This window comes from Eulemur rufifrons, chromosome 29 (genome assembly GCF_041146395.1).
Source record: "Eulemur rufifrons isolate Redbay chromosome 29, OSU_ERuf_1, whole genome shotgun sequence".
NCBI lineage: Eukaryota > Metazoa > Chordata > Mammalia > Primates > Lemuridae > Eulemur > Eulemur rufifrons.
Window position 1 is genome coordinate 96,696,813 of NC_091011.1, and position 21,086 is coordinate 96,717,898.

Consider the following 21,086-nt stretch of genomic DNA (forward strand, 5'->3'; position numbering starts at 1 on the left):
GAGAATAGAGTGATAAAAGGAGGTGGACAAAGTGATTTCTACCCTGTATCTTTTTCTTTTCATCTTTCAGCCTGTTATTTCAAGATGCCTTTCTAAGAAAAAGGCCTCAATTTACTCATATAGCTTTGTTGTTATTCTTCATTTGTAATAAATTAGAGTCTAGATAATCTATTTTTAGAAATCATTGTAAATGTTTACTAATTTGTTTTAGAATAAATTTTAAGATAAATTTAAAGCTAACTTAATAGCTTCTGTTTAAGAAAATTCTACAGCCTGACTTACTGCCTTCAAAGCTTTTCATTTGAAAATGATGTTTTAAGGGTAAATGAATTTGAGAGGTAATGGAATGAATGCTTTAGCTCATAAACAAAAGAACAGCTTTCAGTTTTATTTTGTTTCTTTGGCTTTCTTTTTTTTTCATAGTTGAAAAACCAACATGCTTAGTAGAAGAAAGCAAAAATTCTACCTGTAATTCTACCACCCAGGGGTAACCATTGTTAATCTCTTGGTTAGCCATCTTATTTCTATGAATTTACATTAAACATACACATGTAACTCTGTAAATTTACCGAAGTGGAGTCATACTGTGCACATCATTCTGAAAGGGGACTTAGTAGCTCTTTTTGAGGATTGGTTATAGTTTATTTGCCTGGTCTCTGATTTCAGGCCAGTTATTATAATTCCCCTGCCCATCATTTGCTGCTGTTACAATTAGTTCTACAAAGAATATCCTTGAATATATACCTTTATTTACTTTCTGATTATTTCTTTAGAATGAATTTCTAGAAGTGGAATTGCAGGATAAACACATTTTTATAATATTTCCCAGTTCCTCTCCAGAATGGTTGTATCTAGGTACCGTTTAAGTGTTCAGCCAGTCACATTTTTGATTTCCAATTTAGCATAGATAGTATTATTCTGTAGTAGGTCTCTTCTAAGTCTCTTCTTTGTAAACATTATGCCATTTATTCCTCACAACCCTGCCAGGTAGGTGGTGGTGTGTGTATTTTAGAGGTGAGAATACTGAGGCTCCGTAGTAACTTTCCTCAGGTCAGCTGGCTAGTGAGTGCTGAGCCCAGTATTCAAACCTGGTTTGTGTAACTTCAAAGTCTGTGTGCTCTTCCCACATAGAAAAATTAAGTTTGCTGGACTATTTGAAGGAGTTGAATTAGGTCATATGAGAACATCATTTACCCACCTGAAATTCAGTCACAAGGATTTTTTTTTTTTTTACTTTTTACTTTTGATTTTTTAAATTGACAGATGACATTTTATGTTTTTATGTATAATATGATGTTTTGAAATATATATACATTGTGGAATGGTTAATTCTAGCTAATGAATTTCCTCACATAGTTGTTTTTGTGGTGAAAGCATATGACATCTACTCTTTACATTTTTTTTAAGAATATGTCATCATTAACTATAGTCACCTTGCTGTATGATGGATCTCTTGAAATTTATTCTTCCTAACTGTGATTATATGTCTTTCTACTCTCTACCTCTGTGAGAGCAATTATTTTAGATTCCAGGTATGAATGAGATCATGTGGTATTTGTGTCTGTGCCTGGCTTGTTTCATTTAACATAATGTCCTCCAGATTCATCCATGTTGCAGCAAATGACAGAATTTCCTTTTTTTAGTGGCTGAATGATATTCCATTGTGTGTATAAACTACATTTTCTTTATTCATTCATCTGTTAATGAACACTGGGATTGATTCCATATCTTGGCTATTGTAAATAGTACTGCAGTAAACATGGGAAAGTAGATGTCTCTTTAACATACTGATTTCATTTCCTTTGGATATATACCCAGTAATGGGATTGCTGGATTGTATGGTAATTTTTTGAGGAACTTCCATACTGTTTTCCATAATGGCTGTACTAATTTACATTCTCACCAACATTTGTATAAGGGTTCTCTTTTCTCACATCCTTGCCAGCATGTATTATCTTTTATCTTTTTGATAATTGCCTTTCTCATTAGGGTGAGGTGATACTGCATTGTGGTTTTGATTTGCGTTTCCCTCATGATTAGTAATGTTGAATATTTTTCATATACCTGTTGGCCATTTGTATGTCGTCTTTAGAGAAATGCCTACTCAGGTCTTTTGCCAATTTTTTACTCAGGTTACTTGTTTTTTGTTAAGTTAGTTTGAGTTCCTTATATATTTTGGATATTAATCCTTTAACAACTGTATAGTTTGCAGATATTTTCTCCCATTCTATAGGTTGACTTATCACTCTGTTGATTGTTTTCTTTGCTGTACAAAAGCTTTTTAGTTTGATGTAATCTCTTTTGTCTATATTTTCTTTTGATGCCTTTGCTTTTGAGGTCTTATCCAAAAAAATCCTTGCCTAGACCAACATCACGAAGTGTTTCCCCTGTGTTTTGTTAGTTTGTTTGTTTCTTTTTTTTTTTTTCCTTAAGAGACAAGGTCTTGTTCTTTCACCCAGGCTGGAGTGCAGTGGCTGGATCAATCATAGCTCACTACAGCGTTGAATTCCTGGGCTGAAGTGATTCTCCTGCCTTGGCCTCCCAAGTAGCTCGGACTACAGGCATCTACCACCATAACAGGCTATTTCCCCTATGTTTTCTTCTAGTAGTTTCATAGTTTTGGGTCTTACATTAATGTCTTTAATCCATTTTGAATTAATTTTAGTATATGGCAAGAGATAAGGGTCTAATTTCATTCTTCAGCCTGTGGATATCCAGTTTAACCAACACCCTTTATTGAAGAAACTGTCCTTGCTCCAGTGTATGTTCTTGACACCTTTGTAGAAAATCAGTTAGCTGTAAATGTTTGGGTTTATTTCAGGGTTCTCTATTCTGTTCCATTGGTCTACGTGTCTGTTTTTATGCCAGTACCATGCTGTTTTGATTACTGTAGCTTTGGATACTTTGAAGTCAGATGGTGTGATAGCTCCAGCTTTGTTCTTTTTGTTCAAGGTTACTTTGGCAAATAGCCAATGGGGTCTTTAGTACATAGTTGGTACATATGAATTTTAGGATTTTTTCTCTATTTCTGTGAAGAATGTCATTGGTATTTTTGTAGAGATTACATTGAATCTGTAGATCACTTTAGGTAGTAAATCACAAGGATTTTGATGTTTTGATTCAGAGAAATTATTTCTAGCACTTTGGTGCTAGAGAGCTACAATTTCATCAGAAATGTATTAAGGGTAATGATATTCCATTAGTATATTTATGTAATTAGGTTTATATTAGAATTATTTAGGTAGAGTTCGAACATTTTTCAAATCTACAATAAATATTTTAGTGGAGTAGAATATTTACCAAATATTTCTTTAATGACTGTAGCCTGCTTAGGTGCAAGTCCTGGTTCTCTTAGAAGCTGTGTGACTTTGACAGTTTGTTAAGCTTCCAACTCTGTAAAATGCAAATAATAGTACCTACCTCATAAGCTATTGTGAGGATTAAATGAAATACTGTACAAAAGGAAACACTTAGCAGAATGGTTGATAAATATAAGCTTTCATTATTACTAATAGTTATTGAAATCTGTGCCTGTCATTAGAGAAACAGTAAAAGATTTGTTATCTGACTTCAAGGAATCTACAGTCTAGTTGATAGATTGACCATAAATAATTACAATTCATTCTGAAAAATACCTTAATGGAAATATCGAAAGGCCAGTGGAAGCATCAAAAATATGTCCGAAACTACCAGGTTGTTAAGGAAGGCTTCAAGGAAGGAGATACTGTTTGCATAGACACCTGATACATGAATACAAACTCAGTGTGTGACTAGGAGTTAGAAATTTAAACAGAAAATTGAATCTTTATGAGGCCTTCCATATTTTATTAGGTGTTAAATTCTGGAGTCAAGTTTGATATGACAATTTACTACTATATATATTCCCAAATATTTAAGATTAAGGTCTTATTAAAATAATATAAAGCCATTAATATTTCAAATTCTTATATAATACAATTTGATTATTGTCCTTTTTTGCAACAGATATTAGCCAACAATTTCCTAGTTTATCCTTTTAATGGGAAGTCACAGCTTTTTTGTTTTTTTTCCCCATAACTAGACTAAAAATACATTTAAAACTATCTGATGCAGAGTTTTATTAAAATGACTTAAGACATAAACATGATTTTTCATTTTATTCTCTTTTTTTCTGTTGTGTAGAATTTTGTCCCCTTCTACTTTGTATTTTAAAATTTGGAACCTGCTGATGTATAATTAATCCGTAGGCATTGCACTTTCTATCTTGAGGGATTTTTCCAGATGAAAACTGAGAAATTTAGTAATGTTGCTTCTGTCAGTATAAGAGCAGACCAGCTAAATTCCTTTGCACTATACTAAAAATAATGCCAGAATAACTTTTTTCTGTATTATTTTATGTATGCATTGACAGTGTCTTTTCTGTGAGCATTCTTGGCCCTGGATAGAATCCTGATAATGAATATTTACTTGTACATGTGTAAGGATATAATCTTTTCTTGATCATTTAAATGCAGATAATGATGGGCATCTTTTTTTTCTTTTAAGGTATTGCCATCAGAGAGTCAGCAAAAGTAGTTGACCAAGCCCAAAGAAGAGTTTTGAGGGGAGTTGATGACCTTGACTTTTTCATAGGGGATGAAGCTATTGATAAACCTACGTATGCTACAAAGGTAAACTTCTGACAGAAATTTGCTTCTGTAAGTGCTGAGCCAAGAACACAGCAGTAAAATGAATAATCCAAGTGGCGGATTATCTAGAAGCTGTGTTTATGAGTTGTGGAATGTGTTTTTATTCTTGTGTTTGAATGGAGGTGGTGGTGGTTATTGTTTTTGAATAGGGGTATTTTTGAGTGGAGAATCAAGTGAATTAACAAAACCTGGAATGCAGAATTGACTCAGGTAACACTGGGTCACACACGAAAGCATGATCTGCTGCTCTGGAAAAATTGCAGGTTGACTAATTAAGCTGTCAGCTATGGAAAATTGCAGATTGATTAATTAAAAAGAAACACTAACATTATTTAAGTAGACATTTCTTTCTCCTTGAAGAGCCAAACAAAAGCTCCAGATTCAGTTGTATGGTAGATTAGCTGCACTTTCCCATCTGTCCCCCATTTGTTAAGACGATTCTTTGTTAGTGGAAATGGGTGGACTAGAATATAAATAATAATATAACTTAACCTTTCTTTTCAGTGCCTATCGTTTCTTTACTTGAATTAACAGTGACTTCAGTGAGGAAGAGACCATTATTCTCTGATAACACTCAGTTTCTTCTGTGCCCCTGCTGTTAAGCTGTTGCTCTTATTGTCGTGAACTGAAGCTTGACACGTTTTGCTTTCTTTTGCTTCAGTGGCCAATACGACATGGAATCATTGAAGACTGGGATCTTATGGAAAGGTTTATGGAGCAAGTGGTTTTTAAATATCTTCGAGCTGAACCTGAGGACCATTATTTTTTAATGGTGAGTAACTGGAACTAAGAGGGATATATTCCTGTAAGTTCCAAATTGCTTAGATTTTATTTATTTATTTTCTGTACTCAGTTGAGGTTTATTAAGGCAAGATTCTAAGGACATGTCTGGGAAAAGCATAGCCCACAAAGTATTCTCTTGTGGGCTGCTCTCTCCAAATTGTTTAGATTTTAAACTCAAGATATTCTTCCCTAGGGAGTTTTTAATTCCTTGAACAGATATGCATGAATCAGGATACCTTTTTGCAAATAATAGAAAGCTCAGTAAAAATGTCCAGAATAAAAGGTGCTTATTATCTCACACAACAGGAAGACCAAGGTTAGGTGGTTCTAGGGCTGTTTACTACAGCAGCTCGGTGATGGAATCGGGGATACAGCCTAGTGTGTTAGCTTGGCCTCTTCTGTTGGTTCCCTGTGGGCCCCAGAGTGGCTGCCAGAGTTCCTATATCAGCTCTTTGGATATTTCCATACAGAAGTTGAAGAGAAGGTTTTCTTTGCACATCACTTTTGACGAATTTAGAAACTCTTTCCGAGAAACCTTCCCAGCAGATCTACTCTGTCTGCCCATACCTAACCTGGTCACTAGCAACAGGAATGGAATTACCTTGACTGGTTTAGATTAATCAAGATTCTCTCCCTGGGGCTGGGGAAGAGGGGACTGTGTCTGATCACCTGGACCCTGGGAGGAAGGTAAGTACCTAAACAGGCCTCCAACAGCAAGGCCAGTGGAAGGAGGAATGGATTTGGGTAGGAAACCAACTATGTACTTTAATATCCTTGAGAAGTAGCTAGGTAACTGTGATTATTGCCACAGAGCAGAGGAAACTGGGTCAAAATGTTATTTTTTTCTAGCATTTAAATGTTACTGTAAAATAAAACTGAGCTGAGTTATGGGCCCTGATTATGGTACTTAATAGATCTTGTTCAGACAAACTTAAGCATCATGGAGAAATGAGAAGAACTATCTCTTGGTTAATGGGATCTATTCTAATTGTTCTACTTCACATTACATGTTTTCTTCCATGAAATGTTCTTTTTAAGTTAAAATTAATTGCACGTACAAAATGCTTTATAGAGAGCAATTTCATGTAACATGTGCTGCATATTAAAATCTATATAATTTAGCTTTGGATTTTTTCCCATGCATGTACATTGTTAAATGGTCCCAGATCCAATTATATAATTTTTCTTATGTTAGAATATGAATATGAAGTGTTCTTTTGAATTATCTGGTATAAGAAATATGTTAACTACAAGGCTAACAGTTAATGGAATCTATATGTTAACTTCTGTAAAGCAAGTCCTTGAAAGTGCTCTGATCCCCCCCTGCTGCATTGTCATAGCTGGAATTGCGAAGTATGGCTTCGGTGTGTTTTCTCTCCTGTGCATCCACAGTGGTTTATATAAAAGCAACGGATTCAAGAAGCTGACAGTGTATATGAAGTGGCTTTGTCTTTACAGCCAAGACAAATCACAGATTCCCACCTGTCAGATTTGGCATTTTTCCTTCAGTAACGTATCACGTAACTACCTGTTGAATAGGATTTTAGGACTAGGCATTGTGCCCACCTGCTTCCTTCTTTGTGCTTCAGCTCACTGTGCCAGAAGTTCCTCTTTCCTCTTGCTTCACTTAGAAGGACATCTAATCTTAGGCCTGTGGAGCAAATACAGACCACCAGGACAGAGCTCACAGGAAGTTTTCACTAAAAGAATTTTCTTTTTGTCTGATTTAGTTGGCATATATAAGCTAGTAAAATAAAACCACTTGCCAGGAAGGAATTGGAGGTGTTTGGTGTGAACATGGAAAAGGCCATTTGCTAAAAATAAGTACCTACAATGAATGTTCAGAAATAATCAAGTTTATTATTAGAAAGATAAGGAAATACTGTATTACACGTATTGTGCTTTGAATTCTGCAAGTCAATTTGTTGCATGATGTAGTTGAGGAAGTGATGAGAGTGGTCAGCTTCCTTCAGGTTCATGTCGTTAATTGTCTGTTGATGGAATAAAGGGGAGTGAAACAGGTATAGTTATGGCCAAGCCATAGAGATGAATTGAAGACATTTACTGAACTGTCATATCAGGTCAAGGCTTCTTGGTTTAAGTGAGTCTAAGAGGCCCAAATTATGGGTCCATCAGGAGCTCACAGAATTATCCTTTCTGGCTGCTGTGCCCAGTCATCTGAACATACAGTGTGAGAATGAGCTCATTACCACTGAGTTTTTTCAGGGAGGTTCAGAGACTCATACAGGTCATGGGAATTGAGCAGGTGGCAAATGGAAATCAGACTCTCCTCTAGTACTGGATTGCTCCAAGTTCAAAATAGAATTGTATATTTTAAAGAGATGTGGTGCTTTTCAGTGGAAATTGAATTATAACTTCAGAAGAGGTTTTCAAACTCTTTGATGTAAATCATTCGAGAACAAGGAAGCGGCACATGCAAATGGCCAGCAATGAGAGGGCCTGGGGACGTTGAGGACCTGACTAGGTTAGCATGAGCAGAGGGCCGAGTGAGAGGTGGGAGAGAGGAAAACGCTGGCTGGCCACCGCGTGGGGAGGGTGGAACCATGCGAACAGGTTCGTGTTTTAGAGAGAACACCCAGGCAGATGCGACTGGCACAGGGTCTTGGTGCTGAGACAGCCTGAGATGAAGGGGGCCTCCAGGAAGGGTGTGGCAGTGGGGATGGGAGGAGTCAATATAAGGGAGATACTGTCTTTTTTGTAAAGTTCTTAAAATAGTGTAAGGGGAAATTTATACTCAAAACTACCCACAAAAGTCTCTCAGGAAGGCAGGTGTAAGAGACTTATAGCTCTCAGTAAGTGAAGAAAACGAATTTTCCTTCAGCATGGAGGAATTTTCTTCTGCACCGGCTGAGGTAGTTGACTTATATTTAGGGGTACAATATAGTGTATAAAAAGCACACAGCATTTATTAGAAATTACCCTCAGTCCAGCAATATGCTCACGCTTTGAGAGTATGTAGGTTGACGTTGAGATCACCTGAAAGACATCAGACTCAGGGAGCCAGTACTCATTGAGTAGAAGGGGGGCAGAGTTTTTGGATTATTCATGTAGTTATTTCTCCTGCTCTTGTATTTGGCCTCATTGTTCTTGCTTGTACCCTCACAGGCTGGTATGCTCTCTGTTTTTGAAGCATGTATGGTTGGTTAGGATGGGTTATATATAGGTAGCAGAGATACACAGGAGGTAGAATTGATGCGTCTTAGTGGTTAGAATTAGCACAAGAGGAATCTAGGATGATGCAGATTTTTAGATTGGGCAGTGCATAGATGATAGTGTGATTGGTTGAGATGCGAAACATTAGAAGAAACTCACTTGAGGGAGGATGAAGAAGAAGAGTTTAGTTTGTATAAGCTGTGGTCTAAGGGTAACTGCTAGAAAGAAATTATATGGACAGCTAAAAATATATATAGAAAAAATTAGCCGGGCATGGTGGCGCATGCCTGTAGTCCCAGCTACTCGGGAGGCTGAGACAGGAGGATCGCTTGAGCTCAGGAGTTTGAGGTTGCTGTGAGCTAGGCTGACGCCACGGCACTCACTCTAGCCTGGGCAACAGAGTGAGACTCTGTCTTAAAAAAAAAAAAAAAAAAAAAGAAAGATAATTTCTTTCTATTTTTAGTAGAGATGGGGTCTCGCTCTTGCTCAGGCTGGTCTCGAACTCCTGACCTCAAGCTATCCTCCCGCCTCGGCCTCCCAGAGTGCTAGGATTACATGCGTGAGCCACCGCGCCCGGCCTGTTTTTTGGTTTTAACTGAGAGACTTTTTCTTTTCCTAAGTGAATTTCTCCTTTATACTTATAATTTTAGTAATAATCACTCACTTCCGTTGAGCACATCTGTGTGCTGGGTACTGCTCTGAACACGTTATATTAGGCTGCCTTTAATCTTTCTAACTCTATGAGCTAGGTACTAATTACTAACGCTTTACTGATGAGGAAACACAGGGAGAGATGAAATAACTTACCAAATTTATTAATAGTAACATAAAAGGCAGGGATTTGACCCCAACCTATTTGACTTCAGTACTCTTAACCAGACGGTGTGGCATGCTGCTGTATGACGGATGTTAGACCAGAGAGAGAGAGAGAGAGATTGATTTCCTGTGTCTCTTCCTCCTATAAGGCCTCCAGTCCTATTGAATTAGGACTCCACACCTCCACACTTGTGACCTCATTTCACCTCAGTTACCTTTTTAAAGGCCCTGTCTCCAAATATAGTCACATTAGGGATTAGAGCTTCAATATGTGAATTTTGGTGATGGTGAGGGTCCATTCAGGCCATAATAAAGGGTGATGTGGACTTTTTGCCAGAAGGTCCAGAGAATTTTCTTCTTCTTTTTTTTGTTTTACAGTGTTATATGGAGATATAGCTCCATATTTGTTGACATGGAAAAAAGTTCGCCGCATATTGCTGAATGAAAAAAAGCAGGTTTATTTATTTTTATGTTTCTATATCCTATCCTTTTCTTCTACTTGGTAATGGTTATTGTTTTAAAATAGATATTTGGATTCTCAGAAATGTCTTTGGAAAGTCTTGGAAATTTTCATCTGCTTTGTTTTTATATTTTTCTTGGTATTTTTTTTGTCTGCAATTTGTTTTTCCTATTACTTTTCTCTCTCTCTTTCCTTTTTCTTTTAGTATTTTTAAATGATCGCTGGTTGGTTTCTTTGTGCTCTTTACCCATCTTTGAATGAGGGGATTTTTTCCTGGACTAGCAATGTGTGTGAGTGCAGATTGGGGAGGTCCAGGGCGGTGTCTGGGAGAAACTAGGCTTCTACCTTGGACTTCCCTGTCTTGCATCTGGATTGTAAAGATGTGTGGCCTCCCCTCGCCTCCCCTCGCCTCCCCTGCCGCTCTGGCGTCAGGTGGGGTAGAAGGCTTTGGCAGCTCTCCTGCTCAGACCAAGCCTGCTCCAGGCAAGGGCTTGCTGCTCCTTTGGCTCACCCCTGGGGGCTGTGCTCGTTTGCCTGAGATCTGAAGTCGCTTTGGTGTCCTCACTCATCTTGGTTGCATTTTCACTGCTCTTGGCAACTAGCTTCAGGGATATTTAGTTTCAGAGTATTTAGGTGTTAGTTATCAAAGATAGTGTGTCCTTTTCTGTAACATTCTCTTGTTTTGGGTAGATAATAAGGGCAGAAGCCTTCAGAAATCTTTATTCTGCCATCTTAAAGCTTTTAAGACCAACAGCCATATTTCTTTAATCGATCACTTTGGGCATCCTCTATCTGTAAAATTTGGGAGTTGTATAATATCCTAGCTAACATACTTTCAGGCTAACCTTTTTATGGTTCTGATGTAATTACGTGAAATTTGGGTAAACACTAAATATAGTGAATGTTTTCTTATAGACAGAACCTCCACTGAATACACCAGAAAATAGAGAATATCTTGCAGAAATTATGTTTGAATCATTTAATGTACCAGGACTCTACATTGCAGTTCAGGTAAAAACAAAGTTTTTTTGTTTGTTTTTTTAATGATTCCCAAAGAACTTTAGTTGTCAAGTAGTGAAAGAAATGGTAATTCCAAAGGTTCTGTGTTATAAGATTGTGCTATTCTTCCTTTTTCTAGTCCCTCACCATACACATGCCATTCAGATTTGAACTAAGAGACTGTAGAGAACGTGTTCCATGATTTATATTTTTATATTTGTATTATTGGTACAGAGTTTGTCTTGTCTGGCTCTGTCTTTTTACTTGCATTAAAGTCTAACGTATTTTTCTCAGGGTGACAAGCCAGAGGTGTAGTGTAGATGTGGTCCTCCTTTTGGCATTTTTAACTTACTTCTGAACAGAAAAACAAAATAAATACCTTTAGAGGGTTTTGCCGTTTTGATTTTGGGCTCTTACTAGTAAGTCCCAGTGTACTCTCTTGGTTCCGAGGGACCCTGCGGTTCCATGAGCTTGCAGAACTTCTTCTGAACCTACCTGTTCTTCCTGTGAGGTTTTTGGATTGCTTTTGGTTATTATTTGCCATCTTATATAAGGGAGTTGACTGAAATTTTTGTGAACAAATGAGATGGGTGTTTCCCAGATGTTCTAACCTCAGTGCGCTGGGTTGGGCAGTTCTTTGTCATGGGGGCTGTCCCGTGCATTGCAGGGTGTTTAGCAGCATCTCTGGCCTCTACCCACTAGAAGACAGTGGCCCCACCACCAGCCTCCCTTCTCCCGACAGTGAAAAATGGTGCCAGACATTGCCAAATGTCCCCTGAGGTCCAAAATTACCCCGAGTAAGAAACTGTCTTGTACCTACCATATTAGAATTTCTGGGTGTGAGGCCTAGTAATGTGTATTTTTAAAGACTCCACAGGTGATTTTACTGTAGCCAATCTGTGGCCCCACATTGGAAGCCAGGGAATTAAAAATTAAAATCTTCTGACTCTAGAATGAAATTCCTTTCTTGTTGGCTTTTCTTTGTAAAACTTCATGGGAAACTTGACTCCTAGAGTTTTAAGTACACAAAATTTTCATGTTAGTTTTCCAAATTGGACGTGAAATTTTGGGGGTGGAGGTATATGAAAGATAGGGAAAGGAGAGAGTTAGACTTATTAAGTAAGGGAGAGTTTGTTGATTGAACCTGAGCACTAGCGGGCAGAATACTTTAGAAAGTGCTCCCCATGTGCAATGGTTAACATGTCTTTTCTCCAGGCAGTGCTGGCCTTAGCAGCATCTTGGACATCCCGACAAGTTGGCGAGCGCACGTTAACAGGGATAGTCATCGACAGTGGCGATGGAGTTACCCACGTGATCCCAGTGGTAAGCAGAATAGTGAATAGTTTTAACTACACTATTATTCTATTTAACACCTGATTTGAGGTAAAGAAAAAATGATAAAAACACCCTTATGTAATTAAAATACTACTTTTTAAGTGATAGTTGTACTTAGAAAATGTGACAACAGTTTTAAAAACCCAGGCACATGAAAAAGAATAAAAAACATGATCAGTATTTACGGCTTTGGCAATTTTGAATTCACAGCGGCAGATTTCTACAGTCAGGATGTCAGTGGCTGTTTGGGATCTCCAGGGCCTCTGCTTGGTTCCTGTGGGTATCATATCAACAGGACACCTTCCTGGCTTATGATTCTGGAATGCTGGGAGGCAGAAGTTATTCTGGATGTCTGATTCGTAGGTGCAGTGCGTGACCATTTGAAGGATTGTGTCTGTGTTCTATGAAAAGATGGGAATGGCTTTAATCGGCTCATGCTTTAGAGAAATTGCTTCTTGTTTTTTAAATTTATTTAAAAGCAGAAGGTTCTGCAATATCACTTTTTGGTTTTAATTTTCAAAATATTAGAGAAATGATTCCTAATTCAGGTTTCAAGAGATCGCTATATTTTTCTTTTGCACCAATGGACTATTTAAAGGAATTATTTAAAATTAATTTTTTGAAAATTAACTGGAACCATCTGAAGGGGGTATCCAGGGGAAGGTTAGACTCCTCCTTATCTTCCTCCTGTCACGTCCCCTCCTCAGTAACCACCGGGACTAGTTATTTATGTATGTTACAAGTATGTTTTCTGTGTATATGGGTGTGTGTATGTATACACTTTTAAAAAATGCAAATTAGAATTTTTAAAAACCATTCATTTACTTTAATTGAAAGAATGGTCACCATTTTATTTCAAGAAGTTGAAGGAATGATGTACTAATATACTAATGCTTTTAATTCTTTAAAGGTCAGAAATTACTGCAGTGGAAAGGCTTAATGATTGATGTGCCTACAGTCAGGGAGACAAAAAGCCAAATTCCCTGCCCCCTTGTGCTCCTGCCAGTGTGCCCTTTGTGTGGAGGAGGAGTGGGTGCCTCTCCCTGTGCAGTGCTCCAGGCTCGAGCCCCCTTAAGCTGATCTGAGATTGCTCCTTTTTGTGGATTGCTGAGAAGTGTCAGTGCCCTGGGTTGTGATACTTACTGAGAGGTTAGGCCTCTGGCTTTCTCAGAGGTCAGGTGCTGTGGGCACCTGGGGTTGCTTCCCGTTGGTTCTTGGCCTATTTCGTATATCTGATTTAGGAAAAGGAAAGAAAACATATTTTACATGGTGTTCAGGTCCACAGAGTTGTTTTTAAAAATTTTTAACTGTATCTTAGTTCAGATTTTCCCCCAATTATAAAAATTATGTATTTTGTTAAAATTTGGATAAAATAGAAAAATGTGAAGAAGAAAATAAAATTACCTATAAACTCACCCAGAGAGCCACATTCTACTTTTATTTGTACGGCCTTCCAAGCTCTTTGTCTTTGACACAAGCTTGTGTACATATACGCACACACATGTATACATTTTAAACAGAACTGGAATATCCCATGTCTGGTTTTGGATTCCAATCGTATAATCCTAGAGTTATGTTTTGCATATTGATTTAACCCTAATTTTTTCTCTTATAGTTAAATAGTCCGTGAACAAATATTTAATAAGTATATAATAGTCTTTGTGTGGGCATAGCATAATTTGCTTATTCATTTTCCTGTTGTTGGACATGTAGCTTGTTTAATGTTTTTGGTGGTGTGATGAGCTGATACTTATTTAACATTGATTGAGTTAATTTTAGAAAATGTTATATGTAATGCAAAGAATATAATGTGAATAGTTTGTGTTAGAAAGCTGATATTATTTTTAGGGGTTTAAGGTCATCTTTACTATTTTAATAATTTACACAAATCTTTTATCTCCATCTTAAAATATTATACTAATACTTGGACTCTACAGAAAGGCCAAATCTTCTTTTGCTTCTAGAAGTTAGGTACATCAGGAAAAATACCATAGGAGGAATTCGTAAGTTGTCCCTTGTAACTGAACTGGTGACTGTATCTAGTGCATGTAATTATTAGAATGGATATATCTGTAAAATAAGTCAGCATTCACGTCCACTGCCCTCTGTCTCCCTTGGGTATGGTAGCTCAGAAGCTGTAATCTGCTGTAACATGAAACCTGAGCGTGTCTTTATCTGATGATACTGCGATAGGCGTTGTCCACCCGGAACATCAGCAGGACGTGCATCCGAGCCTGTAGTCCTGTGGCAAGTCTGTGCCCGCAGGAGGGTCGATGGGGGAGCCTGGGGCCCATCGCTGCTGGGGGCATGTGGACTCCTGGCATCAGCCCTGCTGGTGCTTGGCCTCAGACGACAAGTCGTTATTGTTTTCTTTCCTGGCACCTCACAGACATGCCTTCACCGGCTCAGGAAGGCAGTGGGGTGAGAGAATCCAAACTCCTGATCAGCACTGTTCTTTAAATGACCTAGTGTTGAAGAATCATTCCTAACAAATACAAATTTTAGTACAATAAATGGGACATGCCAAAAACAGTGCTATGTGCTTGACTTACGAGATTTCATTTAAACTATTTGTAAATCCCGGTGGCATATTATTTGCCCCACATTATGATTGAAGGTGCCGAGAATGAAACATGTTAAACTTGTCCACAGTCACTAAGCTAATAAATGTAGAATTGGGATTTGAATCTAGGTTGTTAGAACCTAAGTCCTATGTACTTAACCAAATTGCTGACTTTTAAACATAAGCAGATTTACAGTTGGCTTTACAACTTATGGATAAAACCCTTTCCTTTTTGCAAGAGAAAAAAAAAACCTACCGGATTTACTGTTCTCATAGGCGGTATTACTTTTTGGAATTGAACTATCCTATGTGGGTTTTCTTTTCACATTGCTAATGAAAACATCATTTTGGTTGCTTTTGAAGAGTCTGAGGTTATTTGAATAATTTAGAATTTTAAATATTAATGGGATTGCATATGCACTCATTTTGAAAGACCTCCTGTACTGAGCTTGCACAGGGTGGGGATTCTGTCGCTTGTTAGAGCCATGAAGGGGCAGGCAGGGAGGATGAGGCAGGAAACTTCATGAGTCCAGGTTGCTCTTCACTACGGAATTACTTACACGGGCTGTTCTGCCTCCTCTTCTTCCCTAGGCGGAAGGTTATGTAATTGGAAGCTGCATCAAACACATCCCGATTGCAGGTAGAGATATTACGTATTTCATTCAACAGCTGCTAAGGGAGAGGGAGGTGGGAATCCCTCCTGAGCAGTCACTGGAGACCGCAAAAGCCATTAAGGTAAAAACAGATGGGTAACTGGCCGGTTTGGGGGTGAAAGAGAAATGGTATTCTGGACATTTGCCCTTGGTGCCATCATCCTACTCAGACCTTCCTTCCTGTCCCCTTCCCGTGAGCCTGGATCCTGATTTGTTGGCCACTTGAGTTAAGTGGGCTGAAGACTTAAAGCTTAACCTCTTATAAACGTGGACACTCGGTTGAGGTTCCGGCTGTAAAGGGAGCAGCTGGATAACTGGTGTTGAGCACCAGTGTGTGCAGTGCATCATTTAATTGGAGCCTGAGTAATAGAAACTTTCAATTCACCGAGTGCTCCTTCCACCTCTCCCTCCATGCTTCACTTTAGAATCAGGAGGCAAACCACAGCAGCAGAGTAAGGCCGTTCTGGGATCCAAAATTATTAAACAAAACTCACCTGTATTTTCTAGACTCCGGTTACTGTGCCAGAAAAGTTACAGGAAATTTTAGAATTTAATCAATAAGATTGGAAGACAAATGGTTTATTGGTTCTTATTTAAAATGTCTAGTTGTCATGATCCATCAGTTTAGCTTACCCTGTCCATGGCATTCGACCTGCCCTATTTAAAGGAATTTTTCTTTTCAGGTTCCAAAACCAGGGAATTTTTTTTTTTAGTCAAAATGCAAGAAATTCTTAGTAATTTAAGGATGATAATTATATAGAGGAAGAGGGAAGGATTTTGTTTTTGGAGGAGAGTTTAAGTGTGGGGTATGACAGGTGGGCTTGAGCATGTCCTTCCCACACCACACCACTTTTGAGTGTAGGGCAGTGGGGGGCTGGTGAGACCCCCTTCTCCTTTCTGCTTTCCTCCCTTCTGAGCACCTCATAACTGAGGCTGGCTAAAGGAAAGGAAGCTCCAAGAGAGGATTCCCAAGTTTTGTGTGACACTTGGTAAAAACAGAGGTATTTTTAGGACAGGAGGCACTGGTGTGGGGCAGGCTCTGCGGGTAGGATTCCACCTGTCCTGCTTTACCTGGGACTAGAGGTTCCAGGGATGGGGGCTCTCAGTGCCCAAATGGTGACGTCGGGCAGAGTTGGTTCCTTCCCTCTAGGGGACAGTTTTCAGAGGTGTCATGAGACTGGGTTTTTTTAGACTAAAATATTTCCCAAGGTTTTCCCTTCTCCTTTGCCCTTCTTGACTGGAAGAAAATTTTGGATATTTGATGTAAGCTTGCTTGCTACCCCAAATCTGTTAAAAATGTAAACCAGAATCAAACATCTTGTCACTAATGTCCAGGGATCCCTTTGGTGAGTCCAAGTCTTCCCTTTTTCAGTCAGGATTCCTGAGCGGCACGACTCACGGGGTTCACGCTGGGCATTGACTTTACTGGCTGGCTGGTTCCAGTTCTGACCCTGAGGTCTGAGGGGCGCGCTCCCCTTCTGCCTGTGTATCCCTCAGCTGCGAAGGTCGGGAGTGACAGAGCCTCCTTTTGTGGTCTCCAAACCAGCTACCCTGGCCCTGTTGCCTGGGGTGGCCCTGTTAGTTCTCACCTCACTTCTTTCTTTAAAGAAGGAGATCCTGGAAGGAGTGGCTTAGAGTTCCCCTGTCCCCTGTTGTTGCCGTGACCTCTTGTGGTCACGAGGAGGCCTGAGGGGTGTGTAATGTGCACACGCGCCCCCCTCATAGCATGAATCCAGAACCTTAAGACCAGCACTGCTACTCTGCACCCACCTCTGCGGAAGCGTTTCATGCTGCGAGTTAAGTGAGTTGAGACACCCTAGGACACTGACCAGGCCTCTGAGGACAGCTGAAGGTTTTTGTCTCCAGTCTTGGTAAATTTAAAGTTGCATGAACTGCCCTACTCTCTCATCTGTAACCAGCAGTGGTTACAGGGTTACGTAGCCACTTTTGCCTGTCAGTCTTATATGCTAGAGTATACCAAAGGTACCCATAAGATCGGATTAGGACATGTTTCAGGAATTCTAAGAATCTTTGAACTTAATATCACGAGAACATCTTTGGAGGTCCTTGAGGGCCATTCCTTCTGGAATGTGTAGTGAGCACCCGCTGGGTGGTGATGCTGTGCCACGTGCCGAGCTCCGAAGCTAGTACCCAGGTGTCACCTGCTGCTTTGCGGAGGGTAGCCCTAAGGATAGATGATCAGCACAAAGGTCCCCAAGAACATCAGTATCACCAGATACGCAGGAAACACTGCACACCCCAGGCTGTTTGCTGGTGCCGGGTGGAAACCATCAGCAAGTTTTCTTGCAGCGGCAACATACTGGCAACTCCAGTCCTCCTGCCTGATTTTGCCTTTCCTTTTTCCATGGTACTTGTTACCTTATAACATATCATGTTATTTACTTACTTATTTTAGTTGCTTACTGCCTGACTCTCAGCTAGAGCATAATCTTGGCAGGGATCTGTGTGCTTCGTTCACTTGTGTATCCCAAGTGCCTAGACAATAAACATGTGTTGACTGAGTGACTTAGAGTACCCCATCAACAGGGTGTACTATCTCTAGGCAAACCAGTGGAGCCAGTTTTATGTAACTTATAATACAGTGCTGTGTCAGAGTCCACCCCAGGTTAATGACCAACAGGTTGATAGTGACCACTCATTTAGTGTCCAGATATTATACTTGCCCTGCCACGTGCTGACACCCAGAGAAGTCATTGCAGTAAGGCACTGGGGTGTAGACTGTACCCATTCAGTAAGTGAGACTACAGCATAGATGTACCTCTGTGGTCCAGAGGTGGACAACAGCAAGCAGGGCAGGCACCACATTTGGAACCTGAGAAGAACAAGGAAGGACCAGGCGGAAACAAGATATCAATACTTTGTGGACATCTGTAGACATTATTTCAGATAATACGGCAACAAAATTTGATAGACCAAAGCTGAGATCAATTGCTGAATTGCAGAGAAAGCAGACTTACCTGTCCAAAGTCCAAGTGTAGTCATGTCTCATATGAAGACAATAGAATATGAGGCTTGATAGCACATCCACACTGGCGTAATGGACTGGGCATATTGATTTTGGGGTTGTGTTTAATGCACGGGGCTCCTGGTTATTTGTCAGAGGGCAGAGACACTGGGCAGCTGTTAATGCCTGGCGACGTCTTTGTGTGTGTATGCAGGAGAAATACTGTTACATTTGCCCTGATATAGTCAAGGAGTTTGCTAAGTATGACGTGGATCCCCGGAAGTGGATCAAACAGTATACGGGTATCAATGCGATCAACCAGAAGAAGTTCATTATAGATGTTGGTTACGAAAGGTTCCTGGGACCTGAAATATTCTTTCACCCAGAGGTAAGAGATTTCTGTTTTGAGTGTGTTGAAATTTGTGTGTGCATATGTGGAGTGATACTGCCACCCAGTGGGCATAGAGAGCAGTTCTCAGTGAAGGTCCAGTGAGCGCACTGGCGTCTTTCAGTGATCTCTCTGCGGACTGGGATGGTCCCCTGTGCAATTTGTCTGCTGGTTTCCTCCCCATAGACTTGGTTATCTGCTTTAATAGGGATGGATTATATACCACAAGTGGTTAGGAAGAAGTTTTAGGGACAATGGAAGATAACAGAATTGAAAGTAATCTCAAAGGAGTGGGACAGGGCATATGCTAATAATACAAGTTAATCTCAAAAGACTGTCTGTAGGTCACCTCTGCACAAAAGTGGGGCGATATATAACCTTTCCATGTTTTGTGATTGTCCTCTCTAATTCCCAGCTTCAACCCTGGCGGTTGGTCCTGCTGTGCTCCCTGCTGCAAGTTAGGTAAAGCTTCTGTGCGAGGGCCAGCATTGCTATTATTTAGACAGGTTTATGAATTACATAACCTGGTAGTCACAATGAATTAATACTTTTGCAGAGAGCAGTAATTAAGAGGCAACATTGTAAGGTTTACATATAATACATTTTATGTGTTTTGGTATATTTTCCTGCCTAAGTCAGTAGGTAGGTTAGTCTTCTTCCTCTGAGATTACTGTGCATTAAAGCTTTCCTTGATTTTTAAAATATATTTCAAATGTATTTGAGTTGAATTATTTATACTTTAGCTTATTTAACTTATGGAATTGAAATGAAGGCTGTCTAGTCAACAGTATTATCATGTGGATTGTTTTGTTTTAAAGCCACCACCATCAAATAAACCACCCCTCCCCGTATCATCTAGACCAGGTTTAATTAATCTTTCATTGAACATGTTTTTTTCCACTTACATCCAGGCTAATTTTTTCTTAATATTCACAAATGATATATATGTGTGTTTCTCACTGCACATTACATAGATTGTGCACATGCGTTTTACTTTCTCTTATTAGCGTGAGTCACTGTGTATTCATGATGTGAGGCTGGTCTTTGCTACTGTTGGATATTTTCCTTCATTAAACCCCACGCTTTTCACCTCTTGAGAAATATGTCCTCACCACTCCCTGCACACATGGTCACTTGGGATTTATTTGATACATTCTTAATTCCAATGTGAAGTGTTTTAAGTTATAGTAAATTGTGTATTTGTTAAAGTGACTTTTTAAAAAGAGTTTTGTTCTATTTGAGAGAAATGTGTAATGTTTCTTTTATATTTATATACAATTTAGTTTGCCAACCCGGACTTTATGGAATCTATCTCAGATGTTGTTGATGAAGTAATACAGAATTGTCCCATCGATGTGCGTCGTCCGCTGTATAAGGTATAAGCTGCTTGGGTAAGGTACTTTGATTTCATTCCAAAATTAAAGACCCATAATTCTTAGAATAGGTTATTAATATCAATATGCAGACATTCCTATTTCACTTCTTGTTTTATAGCATTAAAGGCAGTATAGTAGTAAAATATTTTACTGGGAGAGGTGATGACTTAAATGTTTGGAAATATGACTCAGTTAACTAGAATTTTTTAATTTAAATATTGTAAATATCTTTTATTCTTATCTAGCAAGCTGCATTTTAAGTTGGACAATTTTACCATGTGTATTGATTGAAAAATAAAAGTGATGCCCCTGAAGCTTTCTGTGAATTCCATAGGTCTTGTTTCATGCATACTTAGGTTCAGTGTTGATATGGTGTTTATTGTCAGATAGGAATTAGAGCCTAAACAGAACAATCAAATAGAATATGCACATGTAATTTTAATATCAAAAGTCTTTGACTGCTTGGAATTTTGAAACTTGGAATGAGAAAAATCTGGTCCATGTAACTACTGAATAAAAAGAAAGACTGCTTATAGCCAAATACTGAGAGGAGAAAGTGATGATTAGTTAGTCTTCCTTCATCTTTGATTAACCTTTGCTTGAGTGAGTCATGCTGTCAGCTCTCAGCCTCATGACTTTATCTTACCTTATTCAAACTTAGGTAGCTAAATTTTAAAGAGGAATCAGGCTCAACAAAGAGGACTCAGTAAACATCTGTATGGTGGAATACCATATAGCCTTTAAAAAGAACAAGGTAAATCAATGTAAATTCAAATGAAAAGATATCTATAGTACATATTGTGAAGTGAAAAAAGCAACTTGTAAAATTTACATATAACATATTTCATTCTATATAAAAATAATTTGCATATTTTTTGAATAACATATACTAAACTCTTAAAGTAAA

At 38.9% G+C, this 21,086-nt stretch overlaps 1 protein-coding gene across 8 annotated transcripts in view; it reads left to right on the forward strand.

Annotated features, from left to right (window-relative positions):
* ACTR3B (actin related protein 3B) overlaps positions 1-21,086 on the forward strand; it is a 70,527-nt gene that overhangs the window by 32,977 nt on the left and 16,464 nt on the right. For 6 of the 8 annotated variants that reach the window (XM_069461274.1, XM_069461271.1, XM_069461272.1 and 3 more), the window contains 7 exons: positions 4,525-4,649; positions 5,329-5,439; positions 10,816-10,911; positions 12,115-12,222; positions 15,389-15,532; positions 18,630-18,803; positions 20,087-20,179. In XM_069461274.1, the coding sequence (XP_069317375.1) occupies positions 5,368-5,439; positions 10,816-10,911; positions 12,115-12,222; positions 15,389-15,532; positions 18,630-18,803; positions 20,087-20,179 (687 nt within the window). In that variant the 5' untranslated portion in view covers positions 4,525-4,649; positions 5,329-5,367. The remainder of the gene's footprint in view (positions 1-4,524; positions 4,650-5,328; positions 5,440-10,815; positions 10,912-12,114; positions 12,223-15,388; positions 15,533-18,629; positions 18,804-20,086; positions 20,180-21,086) is intronic. The other 2 variants (XM_069461276.1, XM_069461277.1) reach the window with 1 other exon arrangement.